At 36.0% G+C, this 26,145-nt stretch overlaps 1 protein-coding gene across 1 annotated transcript in view; it reads left to right on the plus strand.

Annotated features, from left to right (window-relative positions):
- The window catches only part of WDR3 (WD repeat domain 3), a gene marked incomplete at its 5' end in the record, with an annotated part of 1,037,507 nt that overhangs the window by 324,949 nt on the left and 686,413 nt on the right, over nucleotides 1–26,145 (plus strand). Inside the window, 1 exon segment of the mRNA XM_044071482.1 lies at nucleotides 21,814–22,044. Coding sequence (XP_043927417.1) covers nucleotides 21,814–22,044 — 231 coding nt within the window.

The following is a 26,145-nucleotide window of genomic DNA, read 5'->3' on the forward strand; positions in this document are numbered from 1 at the left end:
TGATCATCTGAAGTTTTGGGGGTGCTGCTGCTAGCTTTTGAAATGTGTTTTAAGTGGGCACATTGGCAATGAATAGCTAAATGGCTGCATAGTCAGAAAAAAATTATGTTAATGCTAAAGTTCTGCACAGAAAGTAGCAAGTGGGATGAGATCAAAAACTAATTGAGCCTCCTGTGACTGTTTCCAAAAAGAAGTAAAAAAGTAAAACCATGATTCTGGTTTAATACTTATTGCACATTAGTCAGGTGGAAGTTGTATATATTTTGATATATTTAAGGTGTCTTTTCTCGTTGGCATAGCTTTGTCCATTGCAGTTACCTGTGTCAAGGGCGTTCATCACGGTTGAGTAAATGGAGCATATGAAGGAAAGTGGAAAAGAAAAAAAAAGCTGGTGAAACAGTTATATATATTTTTACATTGGTAGCCAGATGTGTGAACTGATCATAAGACCCTTTTCAGCCATAACCCAGACAAATGAGGCAAGACAAAGCATAGTTTACTTAAGCAGACCAGGATGTAAACAATGCATTCACAAAATCAGTCAAATATAGTACAGATAATTCAAATCTCTACTAAAGTAAGCATGGCAATAGAATGTATACGAGAATTATAAAAACTGAAAATGTTCATAACCGTGCCATATAGAGGTCGTAAGACTACATCATTTTACTGTTCCATTTGAAAGCACATCCACTGTGTACAATAATATCAGATTTGAACTGAATGGGTTGAGTGACTGGCAGTGGTTAGCACTGAATATGTTGACAGATTTTAGCCCTCATTTCTAAAGTGTTTACAGCAATGCTGTTTTTCAGAAAATCTGTGTGCTTCAGTTTGAAGTTAACTAAATCCCCTAGTAAGCTAATGTCGTCAGTTACTTTGTTCTAGCTTATAGAGACATTTTGGAAAAATGTTTTTCACTTGTAATCAATCTAGATAAGGGCCTCACTAAAAGATGAATCACTGCTGTGGAAGCAATAGCTCTCTGTTGAATAGCTTATTTGCCAAGGATGGGCAGTATCTTATATTGAGAAGCTTATAAGTAATGGGTGTTGAGCAGTAGCTCAGTTCTGATTGCTACTGTAAACTACTGTGTTTCTTTATTATTGTGCAGCAGTGTTCTATGTTGATTTGCAAGGTTTATAAAGAGGCTGTTCATTTGTGGCTGTTTATATTAAGAATAGGATAACAAGTCCTTGGTAAGTTGGGGAAGCTCATAATCATAAGAATATTAATGACTACAAAGCACCTAGTTTCATGTATTAGCAGATTAGAGATTGAATAAGTAGCTTTTAGTTGACCTAAAACTTTTGTTGATTTAGGTTTTGGCAAGAGTAGTGAAGGAGGGAACTGGATCTAGTATGATTCCAAGACACTTGTGTGTAAGTCCTGGGTAGGGTATATGAGTTGGATCAGATACAGATATTGGTGAGGACTGCTTTAGCTTTTAGTCTGTGCCATATAGCCTAACTGTGGTCTTGTTGGTGTTGACTGTTATCTTGTGTTTAGAAAGCCAATTTCATACAAATTCGAATTCAATTTATATTTTTTTGGAAATGTAATTGACTGTTTGCCTGGTAAAGACAGCATCATCTGCAGACAGGATGCATTCTGTGGTTGGTAAATCCTGTGGAAGGTCATTAATGAACATGCAAGTAGAGGTGGACCTAGCAGTATTCCTACAATGGGGAGGATCAACTTATCACATTTACCACTCACCATCTTCCCCTACCAAATCAATTCCTTCAGCTCTTTAAGTATTTCCACAGCTGCTCCTCTGGTTGGTAAATGTATGCCTAACCTGCATATACAACTAAAATGACTAAAAACATTTCACTCTTATCTAACTATCCATATCCATAATTAAAAACTTCAGTCTTTCAGTTTTTGTATGATCTTTTGTTTGATTTCTTCCCTCATATCTTTAGTTGCCATAACATAAATATTTTTAATCAATACACCTAAGTATGTGATCTTATCATGTTCCAGTAAATATTGGTATTGCTGAACCAATTCATGTGTGGGTATTTAATTTACAACTGTATAGCCAGTATTTTATCTTCTTTAATTGTATATAGTGAAAAGACTTGAAACTGTCTCAAAATGTTTCACAACACTGAAATGTCCTTTCTGGAGTTATCAAGTACAGAATAATATAATGTGCAAATAAAGCCAACTTTTCTTGATAGCCTTGCTAATTATATACTTGCATTTCTGAGTACCTTATTTTCTTTGTTGGTGACTAAATGTAAACCAAATAACAAAGGGAAAAAGGGATACCCCTGTCTGGTTTCTCTGTTCAAACATGGCTTGTCCAAGAGGAACCTTCCACCATAATTCTTGGCTCCATTCTTTCAGATATCCTTCTAACTAACCTTATTGTTGTAACTGGGAATGCAACTGCTTCCAATGCCCTACTCAAATCCCAGCTTACTCTGTTGAATGCTTTGTTTTTATCAAGACCCAGCAACAACAGCAGTATTTTCTTAGATTCTGCTTGCTTCCAGATCATTGTTCTGTCAGTAATGTCAAATGTTTTTTCCCCTTAACAAAACCACACGGATCCTTTGTCTTCCATTGTGGCAATGCCTTTGCCATTTTCATAGCTAGTATAGACATAAACACTCTGAAATCTTGGTTGAAAATTGAAAAATGGTCTATATGAAGTTGGATCTGATGGGTCTTTATACACTTTGGGTAGTACAACCACAGCAGTTTTCTTCCAAGATGTTGGTGCTTCCCCTCGTTTAAAATGCTATTGCAAAAAGCCTTCCATGTCATGAACAATTTCTTCCTTTCTAACTTCTACCGGAATACCATCTATTCTGGAGCCTTCATTGTAGATTGATTGTACATCATTGTTTTTATCTCATTGAATCCTGTCTTGACTGTTTGTTGTTGAGTCACCTCTTCATTTAACTTTGGCATAATTAAGTGTTCCGTAAATGTTTCCATTTTTGCTTTTTCTTTGTTTCCACATTCCTCTGCATTATACAGGTTTTCATAAAATTTTCTGAAATATTTCTAATGTCTGTATACTTTCTGTGGTTATTTTTCTTCCTTTGTCAACCCCTCTAAATAATTCCTTTTGCTTCTTAACCATATCTTTCTCTTGTATTTCTACCCTATTTTAATTCCATTTTCATTTTATTCTCGACAGTATCTGTCCCTTTTGAAGAAATTTCTATCTTCCCTAATAACTGTTGTATAATTTCTACTACCTATTCCTTAAATTCCACTCTTTTTAACAGATAAGTAGGAAAGTGCCAGTATCAAGTTTTTACTTCATTACCCTGCATTTTTATTAGATTTTATTGGTGAATGATGCAAAATAATTATTGGATGTGTGTTGAAGCTTTCAATTAAATGGACACTCTCTTGTGAAATATAATTTCTGTTCAGTCTAGTCCGGTTGGTATACCCCGTGGTATAAAATGTACACTCTGTGTGAGTTCCTAATGCAGAATTCACATATTCCATACCAAATATTTTTATCATTTTCTTCAGAAATCTTCCCTTTTTTGCTATATTTTCCATTCTAAGGTCTCATTGATACATCTTCACTATTGAAAATCAAATTCCCTCCTTGAGACATCTTCAGTATTGCAAATCAAGTTCCAATTTCCATTTATAAATAATATTCCCTGCTGAAAGCTGATTTTTTTTCTCCCAAATTTTTCTTAAGCTTTATAATAGCACTTTTGGTGAAATATAAATACATGCCAGAGTAATGCTCTTTCTTTCTGATAGCCCTGTACTACCACAAATCTACCATTATTGTCTTTTTTCTATCTTCTATCACTTTTGGAGCTCTTCTAATAATAATAATAGTAATGATTATTATTAATATTATTATTATTATTCCCCTTTTCCTTTGAACCTGATATTCTGCTGAATATCCACACTGAAATAAATTTTGTCAAATTCACATGTTCATTTCTATCCAGATCTCACTTGTGCAAAATTGCTATTTGCACCCAACATTTCTTAATATAATTCGACACTTTTCTTCTTTTTTGTCTGCACCTGCAAGGTCATTTACATTCTAAGATGACATGGACAGAGTAGGTAGCCATTATGTTAGAAAGTTATTGCTCCCACCTGTTGCACATGACAGTTCTTTTGTATGTGTATTTCCAACTTTTTCTTATATGTGTACACTGTTTGACAGGCTGATCTTTTTTTACAGTTGTTTCTTCTCATCTCTGTTTGAACATGTGCCACAGTTTTCAAAATGTTTTTGCTTTAATGAAAACCCACAAACAAAAAATAGTGCATTTCAGAACCCCCACATCCCGTATTAACAGAAAAAAATATGCACATTTTCAACAATTTAAATGTAACTTTCCAGATAGGAATAATTGCTCAAAAATTGACAGCTGTACCTTCGGGCATTACCCAATCTAAAATTAAGGTTACCCACACTAAAGAGCATGTTACAGTATGTGCTCCCACTTTACTGATTGCTGTCTATACTTTATTTCACTTCTACTTCTAAATGTGAAAAACATCTTCCATGCTTTCAGAAAACATTAACTTTTTACCTGAAGAAAAAATGCACTAGCTACAGTTAAATACAACTAAACTGTTAAATGAAAAACTGAAGAAAAGAACACACTGTGAACAAGCACCAACACTTCACTCAGCTCGATGAAGAAATAAATGTAAAAAGCAGTTCTTATTCACTTTAATACCAAAACAAAATAAAATGAAGCGCCTTTCGTCTGGGAAATATCCAAACTTCTTCAGATGTAGAGCAAAACAAAAACAGTCAGCCCAGCAAAAATCCACTCTATATCATGAGTTAATTGATTAATTGCCTACAAGTGGATCACAGCACTCATTTACAATTACACTTCACAGTTGCATTGTTTTGCTAACAAAACCAAAATGAACCTAAAAACTTCAAGACTTTACAAACATCATGAGACAATAGAAAGTATTACTTTTGCTAAGAATAAATATATGTGCATATGTAATAAAACTAATGCTCATCCCTGACCTAATTACTATGCAGTATTATGAAAACATAATCTGTACAAAACAAGGTATATAAAAGCATACTATAAAAAATTGTTGATTCATGACTTCATTATTTCATATTAATACTTTGTCAATAAAATAAAATAAATAACCAACCATCCAACCAAATAGCATGTAAAAATACCTAGGAAATTACTTAAAAATTTTTACCTAAGTAAGCTTTTACATTTTAATATACTTGCTAAAGAATAAATTTCATTAATACCTGGGGGGCACAGGAGTTTAGTAACAACTGCCATTTCAATTCATGTTCTTCGAGGTGTAACTTAACAATGTTACTATCTAAATACCTCATTCTCATGTGCAGCTACCTGTGTTATGACTAAATTTAAAACCATGGCCGTGGTTATCTTTACAGTGTGTAGCTAGAGCATTATCCATTTTTTGTTTACTAATAGCATAGATGTGCTCGTAAATCCTGCCACGCAGTCTACGTTCGGTCTTACTGACGTAGAAAGCCGGACAGGCATTGCACTGTGCAAGGTATACCACTGACCTGGAATTACAATTGAACTTGCCTTTAGTATAAAAATTGTAGTTCCTTACTCGAAAATTTTTACCTGTTTCAATATAAATACAATATCTGCATGCATCACACCTATACATTCCTACGTGCCTGTTGGATGGTTTTATGGTAGTTTCCATCAACTTTTTTTTTTTTTTTTTTAACGACCTAATCTCCTCAGCCTCATGGCTGTATGTAAAAACAAATGAAATTGAGAAGGTCCTGTTCTGATGATTCCTTCCTTCCCCTAGTTCATTGACCACATTTGTAAGGGGAGGACTCAAGGTGCCTATGTTAAATGGTTCATTAATAGGACAATTGTTCAAAATAGGCTTGTATACACATTGGGACCTTTTTAACTGAACTTCATTTATAATACCAACCAAAAATTCGGAAGGGTAACCCCTGTTAAGGACATATTACTAAGATTTAAACATTCCTGTTGAAAATCAACTTCATTGGAAACCATCTGAGCTGCTCGAACCAATTGTCCCTTAACAACAGATTTTTTCTGTTGTAAAGGATGTGCACTAGAGAAATGCAAAAAAGAGTTTGAATAAGTACTCTTTCTATAAATCTTTGCAGTGTATTTTGATTCCTGAATATTTTTTGTTAGTTCAACATCCAAGTAATGGACTGAAAATTCCTGATAATCCTTGGTAAATGCAAACACAAACTGCTGGAAAATCCAGTATAAGATAATCCAAAATACGACAAACGCTGAGAGAATATCACCTTTTTGTTCAGTAAAGCTTTCGGGTTACAAGCCCTTTTTCAATACTAATACAGGTTTCATTAAAAAAAATACGTTTAAATAGGAGCCAAAACTATCACATGACTTGCAGCCTCAATCATGTGACAAACATAATACATAAAACTCCATACTATTAAAAATTTTTTTTTCAAAAACAATTCTTTGATACAAATATCATACATCCAACTCGTATCCTAACTACATTTTCATAAACTAAATTAATTTAATTTAATTCAATTTATTTTGCTGTATTCTAGTTAAAATAGGTTTCAATGTGACGGCAGAATTTAAACCTGGTGGATGATCAGCTGCCAGTCTTAATATCCACTCATATTCCTTTATTTCTAAAAGGTTATTAATATCACCCCCCTATATGATACATAAACCATATCAATAACTCTAAATTTATGGTCAAAATTATGTGTGATTATATGTTTATACAAGGCATTCCTATCAATTGCCCTTCTTATTTCAGACTTGTGCTCGATAATATGTTCTTTCAATTTTCTAGTGGTTTTACCCACATAGGAGGAACATGAAGTACATGTTGCCAAATATACCACATTACTACTAATGCAGGTAGCCACTAAATATACAATATACAAATATATAAAATATATATATATATATATATATATATATATACTTTAAAGATAAGAATATTCAGCAAAGTCTTTCTAAGCAGGGTACATTTAGATGTTTGAATTGTAGTTGTTGTGAAGATATTATGGATAGTAATGATAGTAATGTTTTTACACACCCCATAACACATAGGGACTATACATTTAATTTAGTGGCTACCTGCCTTAGTAGTAATGTGGTATATTTGGCAACATGTACTTCATGTTCCTCCTATGTGGGTAAAACCACTAGAAAATTGAAAGAACGTATTATCGACTGTTTTTGTTTTTGCTCTACATCTGAAGAAGTTTGGATATTTCCCAAACAAAAAGCGCTTAATTTTATTTTGTTTTGGTATTAAAGTGAATAAGAACTGCTTTTTACATTTATTTCTAAATCGACCTGAGTGAAGTGTTGGTGCTTGTTCACAGTGTGTTCTTTTCTACAACTAAACTGTTGTCTGTTTTACTAAATGCATTAAAGTATTAAGGGTGCTGGTTTGGCTACTATTTCTTATTCACTTCCCCCAGATTCAGACTTTATTTTTCACTGAGCTACATGCCACTATTCCTTTAAAGTTTGTATTGCTGTCAGCAAATAGTGCTCAGAACTCTCAGGATTAATTGCTTATACCTGCAGACAGCTCATCCCTAAGTAAAAGTAGCCAACATTGAGATAAAAAAAAAACAGCTTACAACTTTGCATCTGCTTGAAGGAAGAAAACACAATTTAGAGACTTTTCCTTACCAACTGCCTTCAGCTGCAGACCTTGTCTCTTTCTGACAATATTTGCTACTGGAAAACATTCAAACTAATAACATTGCAGATTCAAGAAACATGTACTTTTTCAAGCCTTTCATCATTTTGTCTTATTTTCAAACCTATTTGCTTAAAAAAATGTCCATAGTTCAAGCTAAAGACATCAATCCAGACATCTTCCCTTGTAAAAACAAGAAGAATTGTTGTGTTAATTCTACATGTAGTTTAATCAGTACACTTTTACTCCTCATCACCTTCCCCAGCAACACAAGATCACATTGTCTTAATTTAAATGTATTATTTATTTATTTTATTTTATTTTACATTTGTTGATCGGGATAGTCCGACTGGATATATGTCCATTTTCAGTGGAGGCCCGGGGAGAAAAGCTCCACATACCAAAAAAGAGACAGTGCATACATCACTGAGTGATAAACTCAGGCAGACACGTTTAGAAAAATATAGACAAAGAATGTAGGCAGATGTCAATATACAAAATGTGCAGACTTACTTCTGATTGGCAGAGATGTATCAGAAAATGTGAACATAGAAACTTGTTTTTATCCAGCAATGATGCATCTTGTAACCAAGAAAAAGGTACTTGTTTACTTCAGTATCTTTAATATGTACGTATGTATAGACAGAGATAGAGTCACTGAAAAAAAACTCCCCCACATTTAAAATAACCGTGGCTGTAGTGCAATTGATGTCATGAAGTATTTTATACAGATATTTATTAATAAGAATAAAAATTGTTTTACTTAATTTTTCCCTTTTGCATCCTTCTAAATATTAAAAACATAACGTGGGACAACTGTTTCTCAGTCCAGCCACAAGTTTAACAATCATAAAAATTCCAGTCTTTTTCAAACATATTTTCAGGCAAAGCCATATTTAAAAATGTGAGTGATGCTTTATAGTCTCCCATTTATTCACCATTTCCAGTGTTGCTGTCTTCTTCCTGATCATCTGCATTTCTCATACCATGCTCTGGTTTAAGTCTAAGATGCTCTTGATTCTTCTAGTCAATTTCTGTGCTTTAGTTCTGTCTCGCATATATTTTCAGTTAGAACACTGGTTAAGATTTCACTGGCAAAGTCTCTTTTTGAGCTGTGTTGTCAGAAGAATGAGAAGCAGAGTCCTCTTCTCTTTGCTGCCTCGTTTTTCTGTAGATAAAATTTTTTATTTCCTCCTCCATCTCTTCCATTATCAGAAAATGTCTTTGGTCCAGGAATAATAATCTGAACACGGCTGAATACAGCAGCCTGAATCTCACACCTGCTTCTTGACATTTCCTGATTGCTGGGGAAAGTTTGTTTTTCATCTGCCTGGTGTACAGAGAGTAATCAGTTTCCACAAATACTGTGTCTTCAATTTTTTATACTTTTCCTGTCTGGCACAAATTTGTCAGGATCAACTCTTTCTGCTGGTATAACTTCATCTGTACTAGTATAGGTCTTGGCTGCTTTCTCCTGAGTTAGGTTTGGAGGAGTTTGGACAATGTGCCCTCTCAATTAACAAATCTTGCTGTAGAACGCCAGTCCATTTGCTTACGTGTACTTTCATAAAAGTAATACAGTTTACTCCTAGTTTTGATGGTACAGAAGAAAATGTCAGGTTTCTCTATGCGTGTTGTCTTCCAACAGTGCTATTTTGAAACATCTCTTCTTGAGAAGTCTTATACTGAGGTAGCTATTTCTTCTTTTCTTCTGATTTTTGCAGTTTTATCAATTCATTTAAATAGCTAGTTAAAGCTTCTTCTATTTTTCCAGCCTTTTGTTGTTTGAGCTGATGTGTTCCTTCATTGTTTCATGTATTTTAAAAACCTCAGAGTAGATTTGATTAATTTCCCTCTAAATTCCTGGAATCTATCTCATGTACCAGAGCTGAAGCTTGTCCTTCTTTATGCTGAGTATCTGTAGTATTCTTCCCAGTCAGAGTTAATTTTCTGGTTGATTTTATCAAAGGTTCTCCAACTTTCTTTTTTGCTGGCATTCAGGGATTGTAATTAATGAGAAAAAAATCTGCCAGAACCAAACGAGTGGAAATAAAATATTTTATCAGGTAGTGGCAACACCAACAAAGTGAAGTGCAAAACACTGCACTCAAGAATCAGACCAGTTTCAGCAAAAACTGCCTTCCTCAGTGACAACAATCACATAAGTACAACAAACCCTTATATACTACAAGGATGGAGGCAAATACAATCCCATGATCATTAAGCCCTGGGGAAAACAGTCCTCCTAACCTAATAATCCAGCTTCTTTCCTTTTTATTAAGTATAGTATGCCAACCTAATGTCATAGTTCTATCACCCTCAATTTTGTCAATAATCATAAATCTAAATATAGTAGCACTATGTTTAACAGTATGCCTATATAAGGCACTAGAAATATTCTTGTTCTGCCTGCTGTTTTGGAATCTTCCAGTAATGTGACCTCCGTTTGTCAGCTAATACAAACACTGTGAGGCATTCCTGTAGCAGTTCTCTACCAGCAAGCTGCATTTGCAGAAGTCTGTGGCCGGTTTACTTAAAGTACAACAACATTACAGTGTATGTTAATGATTTAACTCTTCTATAATTGTAAATTTTATTAGAATGTATTCAGGGAGTGCACACTACTGGTAACACCCACCCCCACCAGAGATCTCTCTAAATCCAATACTTTCTAGTTTAGAATCATTGTTTTACTCAGACTTCTCCTTCCCAGTACACTTGTCCATATTTCTCCCACTCCATACTCACTCCGGGCATAAGGTTTCTATTTCTTTAAGAATTCCTAGTGTACAAAATTGTCAGCTGCATAGATACTTTGCACAGTACCTGGTAGTCTAAGTGATTGTTCCTTGCTGTGCAATTATAGAACCTGGCTCTGCCCGCTGCATTCTGCCCTTGCTACGCTCGAGCTTCACTCTGCTCCCCTACCCTGCCCCCATTCCCTCCCGCCCCTAAATCACTCAAATTTATCTAAACCTAACCACTCACACTTGCATGTGTCTATCAGTTACCACCTGTACAATTTTGAATTATAAAGTAGCCCACATTTCCACACTAATTCTAATCAACACCCATCCATTAGCATACATATATTAACCTTTTACCAATCCCTACCCTTTTTACCATTACAAAATGCTATCAATACAAACAACCTTCTTGTTTCATACACATCTAACAGTTGTCGCACCCTGTAATCAAAACAGGCCAATCTCCACTATACCCCCTCCCTCACCATTACAATACAACACCTATCCACCTACACATTCAGCTATTCTGACCTCCCACATAGTCACCCTCCTATCTGATTTAATCCCTCCTCTACCCCATATCCACAAACTCACAACTATCACTTCCCCTTCCAACATCTCACAACACACTCTAACCACACACTGTTTGTCCCACTCTAACAAACTCAACACACTAATAAAGCACACAGTGTTGCATTCACTAAAACACACATCATTACATCCACTAAAATAAACACTATTTACTACCTTATCTCTCCACACAGCCAGCCTATTCACACTAGCCCGTCTTTATCATTTAACTAACTTCTACACCCCCATCTACCATGACCACCCCACCAACTCCATCACCAACTGTCCACTGCCCATAACCCACCACTACAACTCCCAAATTTCACCCAACCTCTACAAGACACAGAAATAGACTACCTCCCACTTAAATACCATCAAACCAGACACAAAAATGAATCACTGTTTAGAAACCACAAACAACTAAGCAAACTTATAACAATTTTATTTTATATATTATCAAAACTAAAACTCAGGGGTGACATCCACCCCAACCCTGGCCTCAAGACTACCAATAAACAAACTACCACTTACACCTCAGTCAACTCCACCATACCCCTTCACCCCAAGCAACACTCTCTGCTGTTCCTTAATATAAATCTAAGAAGTATACTAAACAAAATAAATGGCCTCCATGCACTAATTGACTTACATTCCCCTGACATAACCATTTTGACCAAAACGTGGCTTAAGTCACATATCTAAAAGAATGAAATACTTCCCCCAAGGTTCAACATATATAGACTCAGTCGTCAAAATAAACGTGGAGGAGGTGTAGCAATAATGTTTAAACAAAATCTAGCCCTAGAAGTTATCAACCCCACACTTCGTACATCTAACAATGCAGAATTACTCATCACCAAACTGAATATCAACAAGAACAAAACATTAATCATAGTGGCTATCTATATCCCTCCAGGAGATAACACTAGCACAATTGAAGACATACTTTACTGGCTATCTACAACCTTCCACCAAGAAACCATAATTATGGGTGACCTCTACACTGACTGGTCAACCTATAATTCCAATAATCCATCCAATTCCATAAACATGTATGGTTTCTCCCAGCTCATACAAAACCCCACAAGAATAGACCAAACCTCCAACAGACAATCCATCCTGGATTGGACTCTCACAAATAAAAATAACACACCCTTTCTAGTAGGATGCCTCCCCAGTACCATAAGTGACCACCTACCCACATAGCTAATCAGAAATAATCTTAGTCCACCCAGACAAGTAGTCTATAGGCTAATCCGCAACAAGAAAAAATGTAATACCCACATTTTTAACTCCCTCTTCCAACAGATTAACTGGTCCCCCCTCAAAACAGTACCACTAGATGACGCTGTTCAACACTTTAACACCACCTTCCTTAACATCCTAAACAGCCTGGCCCCCTGCATAATAGCTAGAATAAAACATCACCACACACCCTGGCTTAGAAACAACACCAAAGACCTACTGAAAGAAAGGGACAAGGCATGGGAACACTGGCTAACTAACAAAAGCAATGATAACCTTCTGTTTTTCAAACAACTTAGGAATAAAGCCAAATCCCAGATAAACGCTGACAAAAAGTCTACTACATCACTGCACAGCAAAGAAACAAAAACAACCCCAAAAAATTCTGGGCCACTATAAACAAACTCCTGCAACCTGGTAGTACGTCCACCCCCAATCCTACCACACCCCCATCAAATGATAACATCGCAACACAATTCAATTCCTTTTTCATAAACACAATTCACTGACTTGTTGACTATGACAAAACATTACTACTACAATCCCCGTAGCCAACAATGAGGGTGTAAACTCCTTTCTCCTTTAACCCCGTCCCAACCCATACCATAAAAAAACTACTCAGTAAGCTCAAGCCCACCAGCCTAGCTGCCGACAACCTCCCATCAGAATTCCTCAAAGCTGCTTCCGAAGTCGTAGCCTACCCCATTTCTGTCGTCATCAACCGCTCTATCTCTGAGAACCTTTCCTACTAATCTGGAAAGTCTCCTGTATCACCCCACCGCATAAAGGTGGCAACTCTCCCGAGCTTACTAATTACAGGCCCATTGCCATTCTTTCATCTCTCTCCAAAGTACTAGAAAAATGTATTCACTGCCATCTTCTAAACTACCTTCTCTCCAATAACCTCCTATCAAACATACAACATGTTTTTTGCCCCCACCACAGCACCACAACCGCCCTCCTCAGTTTTACTAACACAATAAATGAACACAGAAATCACAATAAATATGTCTCATCCATCTTTCTGGATCTCTCAAAGACATTCGACACAGTTTCACACCAAAAATTGCTGTCAGAAATGGCCACATTACATCTCAGTCATTCTTTCCTAGCTTGGTTCCACAGCTATCTAACCAAACCCCAGCAGGCTGTTAGATGGAAACAGGAGTTATCATCTTTGCTCCCTGTTAACATAGGAGTTCCACAAGGATCCATATTAGGCCCCCTACTTTTTACCATCTTCACAGATCAACTCCATAAATCCACATCTCTTGTCTCTGTCATCCAATATGCAGATGACTCTACTCTGATATGCTCTGCCACCTCTCTAACAACTGCAGGCTATAACACAACAATCCTTCCTAGAAGGAGAATCCTGGCTAGCTAACACTAATCTCATACTGAACCCAAACAAGACCAAACTCATGCTCTTTCTCCCCACCAAAACACCCAATCCCTCAGCCACTTTTCAAATCCACTCCTCCAACAACACAATCATAAACACCAGCTCACATACCAAATTACTAGGTGTCACAATTGATAGCAAATTAAAATTCGACCTACACCTCTCTCAAACCATTAAAAAAGCACACATCAAACTAGGCTCTCTTTACCAAATGAATCCTTTCCTAACTAGCCATTATAGACTAAGCATCACCAAGACTCATCTCTTATCTACTGTTCTCTGTGCTTCTCCCATCTTTACAAACCTTAACAAAACTAACCTTACCAAACTTGAATCAGCCTACAATAAAATAGCCAAGTCCGCCACTAGCTCCCCATATAGGTCCCACCACTGCCCTGTCCTCCAACAAATAAATTGGCTAGAATTCCCACAACTAACCTATACCCGACTCGTCTTTACTCACCAACTAATATATCAGCCAAACAGAACCCCAGCCCTACAACAATTACTCCAACCATATACCAACACTTGGCAACTCCGATCCTCACACAAAACACTCTTCCAAGTATCCAAAAGCAACAACAAAGCCGGGAACGCCCTCTACTCCCACCACATTTCCAACTTTGGAACTCAGTCCCTCAACACATCCTAAATGCTACCAACCTACACCAGTTCAAAACTCTGCTCAAAGACCACCTCACTAACAAATGGCTCTGCTCCTGCACCAGACCAGGCTAATACCACATAAGCCCACAACAAATTGCATCCCCTAAATTGTATAGTCTCCATGTATACCCCACTCCCACTTGTTAACACCACCTATCAGCTACCTACAATAAGAGTATAATTTGATAATTTATTTTCTTTTGTAAGGGTATACATATGTACACATATTAAAGTATACTCAAATAATCAACTTAAAGATGGACCCCTGCCCTCAAAAAAAAAAAAAATATATATATATATATATATTTTATATATATATATATATATATATATATATATATATAAAACTTTACTATATTGTAATAACTTTCTCCTTTTCAGTAAAGTGCCTATTGTGTATTGTACTTTCTTTATTGTCTCTAGATATTTCTGTTAAAATTCTATGTAAACCCGACACTGTACCTGTCAATGTTGTTCTTGTTTTATTGGAGCTTTTCTCCCCGTTCCTCCACTGAAAATGGGCTCACACCCAGACGGACTGTCCCGGTCAACAAATGTAAAATAAAATAAATTATTCTTGATGTCACTCATGTTCAGTCATACTCCTACGGAGTGGAATGGAGGTTTGACCAATGTAAAATGCAGAACACGAGCAAGTGGCCAAATAAATTACCCAGTCAGTGCTACAATTAGCAAAAAATTTTATATAATGAATCTTACTAGTATTTTAGCTGGAAAACTGTTTGGACTTGAACATAAATTTGCAAAATGAGCAATGCCCGTAAGGAAAAGAGCCAACCAACCTGTCCCCGGTGAGTGTTAATTGTTGACCAGATGGTGTAAGACCTCTCCACTGTTTATAGTGGCTAAAGTGGGAACCCAAAGTCTGACCCCAACGATAAGAAAACATGCATCTAGATGGTAAGACCTCAGACAATACATCATTAGCTAGTAGAATATTCTAATGTCAATCCGCAATATCCTTAAGGATATTAGTATACCGCCCAACAGTAGTGACTAATCTAATAATAGAAGAATCTTGGTGAGGTCTGTCCTTATACTCCAATAGATCCACCCTGTCTTGTGTTGCAGCCCAGTTACTGGCAGACATAACATCATCACACTGATAACCCCTAACTTGAAATTTTTGAATAAGGTCCTTTTGGTAATAATCATAGGTAATGTCTGAGGAGCATATACGCCTGACATGTAAGAATTGCGATTTTGGTATGTTTTTAACAATGTGACGTGGATGGAGGCTGGCGGCATGTAGTAAGCTAGTGTATTCCGGATGTTTACAGAAAACCTGACTCCTAAGGGTACCATCCAAATTCCTGGTTTATGGTGCCCTCCAAAAAATTTATCTGTTTAACATCACAATTAACTGTTAATTCAATACCTCATTTGTTGTCATTGAGATATTGAGCAAATTCCTGTAGATAAACCCCATCAGCTCGCCAAACCATCCAACAATCATCCACATATTGCCTCCATATATCAATCTCACCCAAAAGATGTTATGATTGATGTCATAAATCCTCTAAAAAAACAATAAATAGGTCTGCATAAATGGGGGCAAAAGATGCCCCCCCATAGCGGTCCCTTTAACCTGGCATTAGCATTCCTCATGAAAATAAAATACATTCTTGGTCTGGACTTGTTCTGCAAGACATACTAAAAGGGTATTAAATCCAGGAGGATATAATTCCGCCTTGTTCAACCAGTACTGCAGTACCTCCAAACCAGCCCAATGGGATATGTTGGTATAGAGGGCCGTAACATCCAAAGTGCATAACAGCCACTCAGGATCCAATTGTGTATCCGAAGTTATTTTGAGAAACTGTGTGGTATCTTGGATTTTTATGAGTCTTAGGTAATAAGTATAAATATTGCCATTGAGGATCTGCCACTGTTAAATGATACAAATCAGAATTAGTCATGATACCTTCCTCCACAGCATTTTGTAAAAACCCATCAGTTTCTTGCTTAAATCTAGTAGTAGGATCCAAAGGCATATGCGTATAAAACCTAGCATCAAGTAATTGTTTTTGGGCTGCAGCAAAATAGGCAGCCCAATCCATCACTACCACTGCCCCACCCTTGTCAGCCGGAAGGGTAACAATATTCTTATTATTCCTTAAATTGATAAGTTCTTGCTGTTCTGTCTGGGATAAATTATGTGGTAACATTTTTGATTCACTCATCCTGAAATGTAAGTCTTTAAGAACACAGTCCTGAAAGGTAGAAACATGTTTATTCATGACATATAGGTGGATTTATGGAACCGAAATTCAGTAGATCTTTGAGACCCATCATCATTACCAAAATGTAATTTAAAATTAAGCAGGTGGCAAAAGGCAATAACATCATTACTCCCACAAAGTAACCAGGGACATAGTTAAGATCTTTATTCAAAAGCCGTTTCTGAATATCAGTCAGTTCTACAGCAGAAATGTTATGCACATTACATAAATCATTTACCGAGGTATCATAACCTTGAGCAAAATTTTGATATTGTCTGTTTTTCCTATGTTTTCTTCCACCCCTATGCCTACAGGGTTATTAATACTTCGTTTCTTGGGCACAGGGGAGCCCTGAGTGTGACAAAGTTCTACATCAGTGGCTTAAGATTATTCATCACCTGAAGTCCCACTGTGACCACTCTGAGATTTTTTAAGGCTAGACCTATATGTCTACCTCACATAAAAGGAAAAGACAGTTTCATAACTTACAGACTTGACACTCTTATGGGATACAAAAGGCTTGCCCCTCTGATAATCCCCCATATCCTTGTTAAATTTCTGGATTTTTTTATCCTTCAGTTGTTTCTCCAACATAAGTAATTCTTTAGTTAGCTGATTAAAGCACGTAAGATAATATTTCACCTCATCACAAATGGATCTCACCTCTAATATATTTTTTCAATCATCCGTTCATAATAAGAGATAAGAATATTTACAAAACCCATGGATGCTTTTTGTTGGGGCTTAACCCACTCTTCAGCCAAAGTGTCATCTATTAGGTTAACTAATAGCTGAATGTGTATCTTAAGTCCTCTCATGGTAATACCCTTAGTTTGATAGGCTTTAAAAAGTTTGAGGCGCCAAACATTTGTTCTTAACATTTTCATAATTTTAGTTAGTCTAATAAAACATTGGGTACACAAACTGGCTGAATCAGTAGACCCTGCATTCCCCATATCTGTAGAGGAAGGACCTAAGCCAAAGGCTTGTAAATAATTTTTTATCAGCTGAAAGACCCTGGAATATAGTAATCAGATCCATAACAATGTAAGGTTACAATAATAGAAAAAGTACAATTAAGTATTGCACCAAAGGAAACAGTAAAACACAAAGTCACTAATCTGTAGAATCTTTAAGCTGAAATATATCAAAAATAATATTGACAATTATAGGAACAAAAATCCTAACATCAAGAACCATGCAAAATATGAAAACCAACCAAATTGGCATATAAGGCAAACTCATATTTACACTAATAATAATCAGCTATGATATGTCCTGAAGAAACTGAATACCCTAATTATCAACTGTAAAATGCAGTCTTAATCATCCAGAAATATTGCAAAAGTAGTATTGGTAATAAACAAAGGACATCGAGAAATCATCCAAGATTGTTAAATATCAAAGCCAGTACCCCAAAGCTAAATATTACATCAAAAATAAGAAACAATAATAGTAATGAACGCTTTGAAGGGTTAGATTCACAATAACTTAATTTTTGGCAATACATACACCAAATAGTTAAATAAAAATAATCTTGAATAAGACGCCAACATGGCGACTACAATCAAGTCCAAAATATTGCAAAACGAAACAGTCAATAATGTGAATGGACTACCAATGCGAAATTCTCACCACACAAGGGTCGAAAAGTAGTGTATATAGAGAACACCACCTTCAGTCCCATATATTATGGACCGGAACAGTCAGTGATGAAAAAAGACTGCAGAAGAAAAATTCTCGCCAGATAAAAGTCAGAGTAATATATATTAATACCGCACCACCATCACTCCAACAAAAGTGCAGTAACAAAGTCCAATCCAACCCTTTCTACCAAAATGCTGGCAATGTTCAATGTAGTGGGTAGAGGTTAGATAATTAACAAGAAAACAGCAGGCCAAAAAATCATTTGAAAACTTAAATAATTGCCATGCGTATAATCCCATTCTTCAAATATAATTCGCTCCCACTGAAAACACTCCAAAGAACAAATGTAAAGTGTAAAAAAAATAAATAAACATTCAGTTATTCACCATAGAATAGAAGACACGTGGCGACCATGAAAAATCTTAGTCCCGCTCTTAGAAAATATTTCCCTGATATAAAAACACTGCTGCATCCAAGTAACAACCTGAAGAAGCAGCACTCAATATATAAATGCTGATAAGGCTGTAAACAGCAATCAGGTCAGCAATACCAACAAATACAGATACCCAAAATGTGATTCAGCCACAGATGTAAAAATGCTCAGTCAGAGCTACCACTCAAGGCTTTGCACCTGCCGTACGTGCATAGCTATTCCTGTGGATTGTAATTAATGACCCATGACTGAGTTTACCCAAACAGTTAAACAGTGGCCCTATTTAAACAGTTTCTGTTTTTACACTGAGAGCTGGAATTATACTGTTGATGAGTGTGCAGCTATTTTGGAAGTCCAGCCTTGTAGCAGACCTTGACGGACCCACAGGTGGATGGTACCTGTGACTGAACTGTTACATCCTAACATGCTGCCAAACATTGATGGACTACCTGGTGTTGCAAATATGGCTGTTGGCCACCATCCCCCACTGTCCTGTCAGTGATCCATTAAAAGATCAACCTAGCTTGTTAGTCACCAGTGTGTTACTCCACTGTTAGATATACTGGATAGTAGTTACCATTATAGGCCAGATGCTACATAAACGTCTGTCTTGTTTCCTAGCAGTCAGTGCTGTAGGTAGGGTGGGGCGAATGGAGTGCCTGCCCCGTTTGCCAATCTGTAAATGGCAGAAACTAAAAAAAAAAAAAAAAAGGTAAACAGCTTGCAAGTTCTCATTAAATGATTACAGATACTTATAGATGGGTTGTAAACTGTCAGAATGAGTTTTTAGAGATAACATACATTAAAAAAAAATTTGACGCTGGAGCGTTTACAGGCTGCCCATAAGCAGCGATCATGATAACTTGTACAGGTTGTAAATTGTCTGCCTTTTAGAAGGTAATTAAATAGTGTTTAATAAACAGAGCAGTTTGGCAGTGATTGCTTGCTGACAAATTGTAAATTCAAATATTTCTTAAAAAGAAAGTTTGCTAGTTTGCAAGTGTTTCTTCTGTGATCACAGGTGTGCGCGCACAAACACACACGCACACACACACGCATATATATATATATATATATATATATATATATATATATATTTTATTTATATATATATATATATATATATATATGTACGTATGCATGCATACACACACACACACACACACATATATATATATATATATATATATATATATATATATGTGTGTGTGTGTATATATGTGTGTGTGTGTGTGTGTATATATATATATATATATATATATATATATATATCTATATAAAAATGAGGAGGGGGGGTTGCCAAATGATTGTGTTGCTCAGAGCACCAAATTCCCATGCTACACCTCTACCTTAGTCTTAGGCACTTTATCTCTTGCAAAGAAAAAAAAAAAAAAGCTCCACAATGGACCGTGTACATCACTTGGAGATTTAGTTTAGGCCTCTAAGATTCATGGAGATTCAGGCGAACATACATGAGAAATATTTGTATTGGAGGTGGTGTGTTAACTAGTACTTACTGTAATTACAGTTTTGTACTATAACAGAAGCAGAACACGTCAAGCTTAAAGCCTTGCTCTAAAAGGTAAAATCACTGTCGTACTGTATTCCTCTCACTGATTATTTATTTATTTATTTATTTATTTTATTTATTTACATTTGTTGACTGGGAGTATCCGACTGGACGTAGGTACATTTTCAGTGGAGGCCCAGGGAGAAAAGCTCCACAGTTAAAATAAACAGACAATAGTTACATTGGATTACATAGCGATTAACAATTTAACATCGCAATTACTTACAACATATTTACAGATGAAGAACATAGTACATCAGTAGACAACTAGAATATTTGTCTGTGAAGTACATAACAGACATCAACAAATGTTACAATAAGACGTTCCTGCTGTACTAGGTTTAGATCAGGAAGAACTGTTAAACAGAAGCTGCAGATAAAGCATAACATCTTGTTCAGGTGAGATAAATGAACCTGTACTTAAATTGGCCAGAATTGGTGGGCAATGGCCTATTTATGCCCTTCAGACCTAGCAGAGGGTTGCCAGTCTGAGAGCTGGCAAGATGCTTAAGAGATTGATATTCTGGAATAATTATTACGGAATGGCTGTAAGAAAGGAGGCCTGTCTGTTACCTGATGTGGTGGTAACTCACATCTTTTATTTACTCATTGTGGTTCACCTGCTCATTGCTGGTGGTCATCCCTTCAGCTCAGATAATCACACAGCTATTTGTTTTTAAATTTGTGCTCACTGTCTTCTCGCTTCACATTAGACTAGCTGTCAGAGTGTTTTCAGAAAATATGAGCACACTTTTCTACATTTTCTCCCATAGGCTGTGCGTTCTCAAAGGCTTCTTCCTCTGAAGCTCAAGGTATGCGGGTGCATGAAAGGACTTTTCCATGTCTTAGATTGTCCTTGATTTTGTAACGTTTGATACTGGAAAAAGAAAATGCAGTCACTCAGACATTGCAGATGCAGAGTAGTATCACTGAAACACATTGTGCTTAGAAGCTGCTTGTTGTTGACATTCCCTTTTAGGTTTAATTTGTGTCACTTTATCTCCTTCCTGTACACCTTACAGCTTATGCATGTATGAATTGTGTATCCCTGCCATTCCCTCTCCTTGCACTATAAACAGTTTGCGTTTGTGCACTTATGATAATGAAAGTGACCTCTGGTTGCAGTGCTGGCTGTACTGTTCAGTATTCCTGTATTTGCCACTAACTGATAAGAATGGTATAGAGCTGCTATGCTCTTCTAAGCCTTCCTTGTCATTGTCCACCAGTAGGCAGCTGCTCCATTCTATTTCAGCAGAAGGAGAAACACAGTGCTTTACAACTTAACGTCTGATATTAGAGTCCTTAATAGATTGCAGTAAATGCGGTCTTTTAATTCCATTCTTTTTCCTCCATTTAATTTGGATGTTTTTCATTTGAGTGCCTTTTGAAAATATGTACGTTGGAGTTCTATTTTCCTTGTAGGTTAGCTTGAAAGACTGATTTCAACAGAAGTACTGCTTTACGTAATAGCTTAGATGTGATGTTGCATAAGGATGTAATAAAAGTTACTTGATAGCTAAGTGCCTTTAACAAGCTGTGCACAATTTACTGTTAAAATGTAAATCACAGAAATATCCTGTTTTTCTTTTTGTGTTGTTACAATCTAGATCCTTTGACTTGATTGTTTTCCCTAATGGTGAGGTGAAAGTGGCTTTGCTGTTACAGAACAATACCATTGAATCTTACACACTGAGCACAACTATGCCGAGCTCTGACTGCACCAAAACAGCCAGGATCACCATTGGAGGACATCGCAATGATGTCAGGACGCTTGCTTTCAGCTCAGACAACATCGCTATACTGTCTGCTTCTTCAGAGACTGTCAAGATATGGAACAGGTTTGAAGCTTTTTCCTTTCAGCGTTCTTTTTTTTGCTTATTTTTGTAATCTGTGTAATATGTTGTGCAACTTCTTTTTTTTTCAATGAATCCCCATGGGACAGTTTGATGAAATACAGGTCAAAATCTCAAAAAGAATTTCTTGGCAGTGTAAAATTGTTGGTGGTCTTCACTGTCATCCTCTGCACTGTAGATTTCTTGACTTTTAGAAGAACCTTTAAATTTCAAATAACTTTAATATGCTCATGGCTACGACAGGATTCATAGCAAGAGACTACTAAAAGCAGATTCTGAAGCATGCTCATAAACTGAAATTGTTTTGGTTGTGTTTTGTTAGTTCCTTAGCTTTGTAGGGTCTACAATTTTTCTTAAGTATTCTGTTGTATTCATACTACAGCTGGCATGTGTGTCTATCATTTTATCTTCAAACCAGCACCAGTCAGGAGTGGAACACAGACTGAGCAGCCTTTAGAGAAGAACACATTTCTGTGCGGTTTCTTTACTGTTTTTTTTTTTTGTTTTGTTTTTTTTTTGTGCTGCATGGAGTTCATAGAGGAGTCTGCCTAAAATTCTTTTGTGGGTTATCTTATGAATTACAGCCTTATGACAGCATAATAGCATTGAGAAATGTTGGGTTTATAAACCCAGTGTTTAAGATGAGGTGAGTACTGGTTTGCTCTGTTTACTAGTTTTTTAAGAAATTATTTTATGAACATTTTTTTTATTACATCCAAAGCCATTATGCAAGTAGTTTTAAAAAAAAAGCTAACATGAACATTGTAAGTATGTGTACTAATTAGATTTGCACTGCCCTAATATCTCTGTAAGGTGGACAGTACCACATAAGAAACCTGCTAGCCTCTAGTCTTCCATGCAGGTTAGAAAAATATTGCCACTGTGTACTGCGCATTGTACCACAGGACATCTCAGTGGTACAGTAGCTGGCAGTACTGTCTCCCCTGTTCCATGATCTGAGGTTCACTTCTAGCCTGTGGTTTCCACCTTGATAGAGTGTGCATGTTATCACATGTACCAGTGGGCTTCCTCTGTGTATTGTTTGCTTCCTGTCTCCTATAGACCTGCTGCAAAGCTTGACTATCTTTTATAGTATTAACTCAAACTCATCAGTGATAACGTGTGCACCAAAAAAAAGAAACTAATAAATCTACATATATGCACACTGAAGTAGTGTCCCAGGTAAAAAAAAAAAAAAAAAAAAGTACTGAGAAGCATATAGCGTATTAGGTTTAGTGCTTTTGTCTTCAATGTCTGTAAAGACTTCATCAAAACCTAATACACCTTGTAAGACCTCTTCAAATTATCACTTGATTAAGACTTATACTTTCACTAGAGATATTGTTAATCAAGGCTTCAGGATAGCCTCTGTCTAAAACATTTCTTCCAATTTACGTATTTCCTACATAAAGACAATATCATAACATGTGAGTCTCAATATGCTCACCACCTGCCCGTTAAATTATTCTTTGGCAAAAAGGGTGGGAGCTATTAAAATGTAAAAAAGCTGTTGCTATAAGTAGGCTTACAATATAGTCAAGATTCAAAATATTCCTTTATTCATTCCTATAAATAAACATATCCAAAAAGCTAATACCAACATCGGAAAAAGAATATGCGAAGGTCAAAAACTCATTTGTTTAATATAACTTCATACAGTTGTAATGATCCAGTCCATAGTTAAAAAAAAAAATAAAAAAAAAAAATATATATATATATATATCATCCAAGAACCAAGCATAAATTGACCAATTGCCACTGTATTTCTTAAAAATAAAACTGCTTTTCTTAGCAACATAATACTAAATTTGCAAAAATGGGGGCACAAACAGCCGTATTGCTAGTCCACTTGTTTGCTTGTAGTACACACCTTTATAAAATATGAAATTATTATTTAGCACTGTTTCCGTGAATTGTTACACAATGTTCAACGTACCAGCTGTTCATACCTCAAATTGAAATGTAATATTGCAAAACCAGTCACTGCCCATTTTTTTGGCATCACAAAAAATAAATTCTGTATATCAGTTGTGACAAAAAATGCACCTAAATTAAAATGTAGCTGTCTCATAACTTCAGGGAAATTCCAAGAATCCCTGAGTAGATGTGTCATTTTCAAATAAAGATTTTTTAACTTATAATCAATATACTGTGTGCTAAAGAGTCTGTTTTTGAACCGGCCACAAATACATTTGACCTTAAAGGAGGGTCAGTTATGTTTGAGTGGGTCCCCTTCAGAAGATCAGCTTTTCAGAAACTTCATATGACTGAGATCATACGATTTTCTTTCTGAAAAGTATTTCTGTTGAGATAGTGGTAATAGCGGGATTGGGGAATTTATTATTTTCCCCACTGTAGTGCAGCCTGGGAGTTAGTGTATATAATCAGCAAGGGTGTGTGGGGGTGCAGGGAGTCTTACTGCCTGCAAAAACACAGAGTTTGTTGGTGATTTGGTTTCATAGTTACAGAACTTCCATCGTATGGTCTCAACAATATGAAGTTTGACATTTTGTAATGTTGATGTTATGACAGGAATCCATCTAAGCAGATGTTTGGTATACAAGTATCACTGGGATAACTGGTTTCTTCACATGAAATAAGCTGAACTCCTTATCTGTCAACATGTTAATGTGTAAATCAAATAAAAATAAATGTATAGATCTATCTGCAATGTTAATCTTAAAGAAAGTTGAGGAAAGTGTTCACCGTCCATCAATAGGTTTATCATTCTACTGGAGTAGCCCACCTAGTCCATAATTACTAGTCCTCCTCCTTTGTCAGGTTTCATCAGTCTTGTTTTGTCCAGAGTAATCTCCTTAATCGGCCCTCTTCCAATCTGTATTAGGTTGAAAAAGTTTTACATAGGACCCTCCTTCCATAAGATACTTAGGTCTTTTTCACATGGCTTTTCAAAAGTAGGTAATGTTTGGGTGTAAGGGAGAATTAACACAGCTCCTGTCTATATAACCCATACATTCTTAAATTTTCATTACTGTTGTACTGATAAATTAATCCTAAATTAAACTTGCACAAAATTAGTTTCAACTCGAGAATCGTAACATCTAAAATAATTTTTGTGGCTGGTAAAAATGTAAAACCTTTCTCAAAAATATTAAAATTTTCTTCTGTTATGTGATGCTGATTAAAGTTGCACACTTTAAAGTTGTTCAGCTTCTAGATTTTTATTGTACCTTGATCACTTATCTGCTTCTGGCTGTCTGATATCTCTTCTCTAGAGAAGCACCCAGTTTGTGCCTTGTTGTTGTCCATTCCTGTTCCGCTTATGATGTGCAAGCCTCTCAGTTCTCCGCACCACCACATTTCCTAAAAGGGTCTTATGAGATGCATCTAACACAGTATCATTAGAATTAATAAAGGACTTGTTAATGTTTTTTTCTTTTGCCCCTTCTTATCTGTTGCAAATAGATATAATTGTTTGTTTTTATACCCGGGATCATAGTCAGTATAATCCCTAATAAGTTTCTTTTCTTTCTTTCCTCTTATCTCAGTACATTTGTGATCAATTTTGTTAAAAATGCTCTCATAATTTGACTTGCAGTGATCAAACAACAAAACTACTGTTATTGTCAAAATAATACACTTCATTTAACGCAACCATTTGCCTTTCATTGTTTTTCACGAATACCCTCTTAAAGGCACATCCCTAAGTGTCAAAAAACTCAGTTCATGATGCAACAGGGATCCTTCCTTCTTACCATTTGGAAAACACCATAAATGTAATGCTATAGGGATGTGATTCCTGGAAATACTTTCCTTAAAGAAGTAATTTTCCATCTGTCAACTGTTTTAAACATTAACATTTTGACCTCCAAAATCTTAACTTGTTACTTAAATGACTCAAGTTTAATGTTAATCAGGGACCTAGCATTGGAGGGACAAAAATGTGGGATGTGTAACAAAAAAAAAAAAAAAAATCTCTTTATTAATTACAAATGTCATGGCAATCCGGAAGATGTGGTCTGCTTAACTTGTTCGTCTTCTTGTCTTACATTCTATATCCTAAGAATGGAAAACTTTTAAGAACATGAATATACCAGCATCATTACAGTACAAATACAAAAGATG

This window comes from Protopterus annectens, chromosome 5.part0 (assembly GCF_019279795.1).
Source record: "Protopterus annectens isolate FY-2018-M chromosome 5.part0, PAN1.0, whole genome shotgun sequence".
Lineage (NCBI taxonomy): Eukaryota > Metazoa > Chordata > Ceratodontiformes > Protopteridae > Protopterus > Protopterus annectens.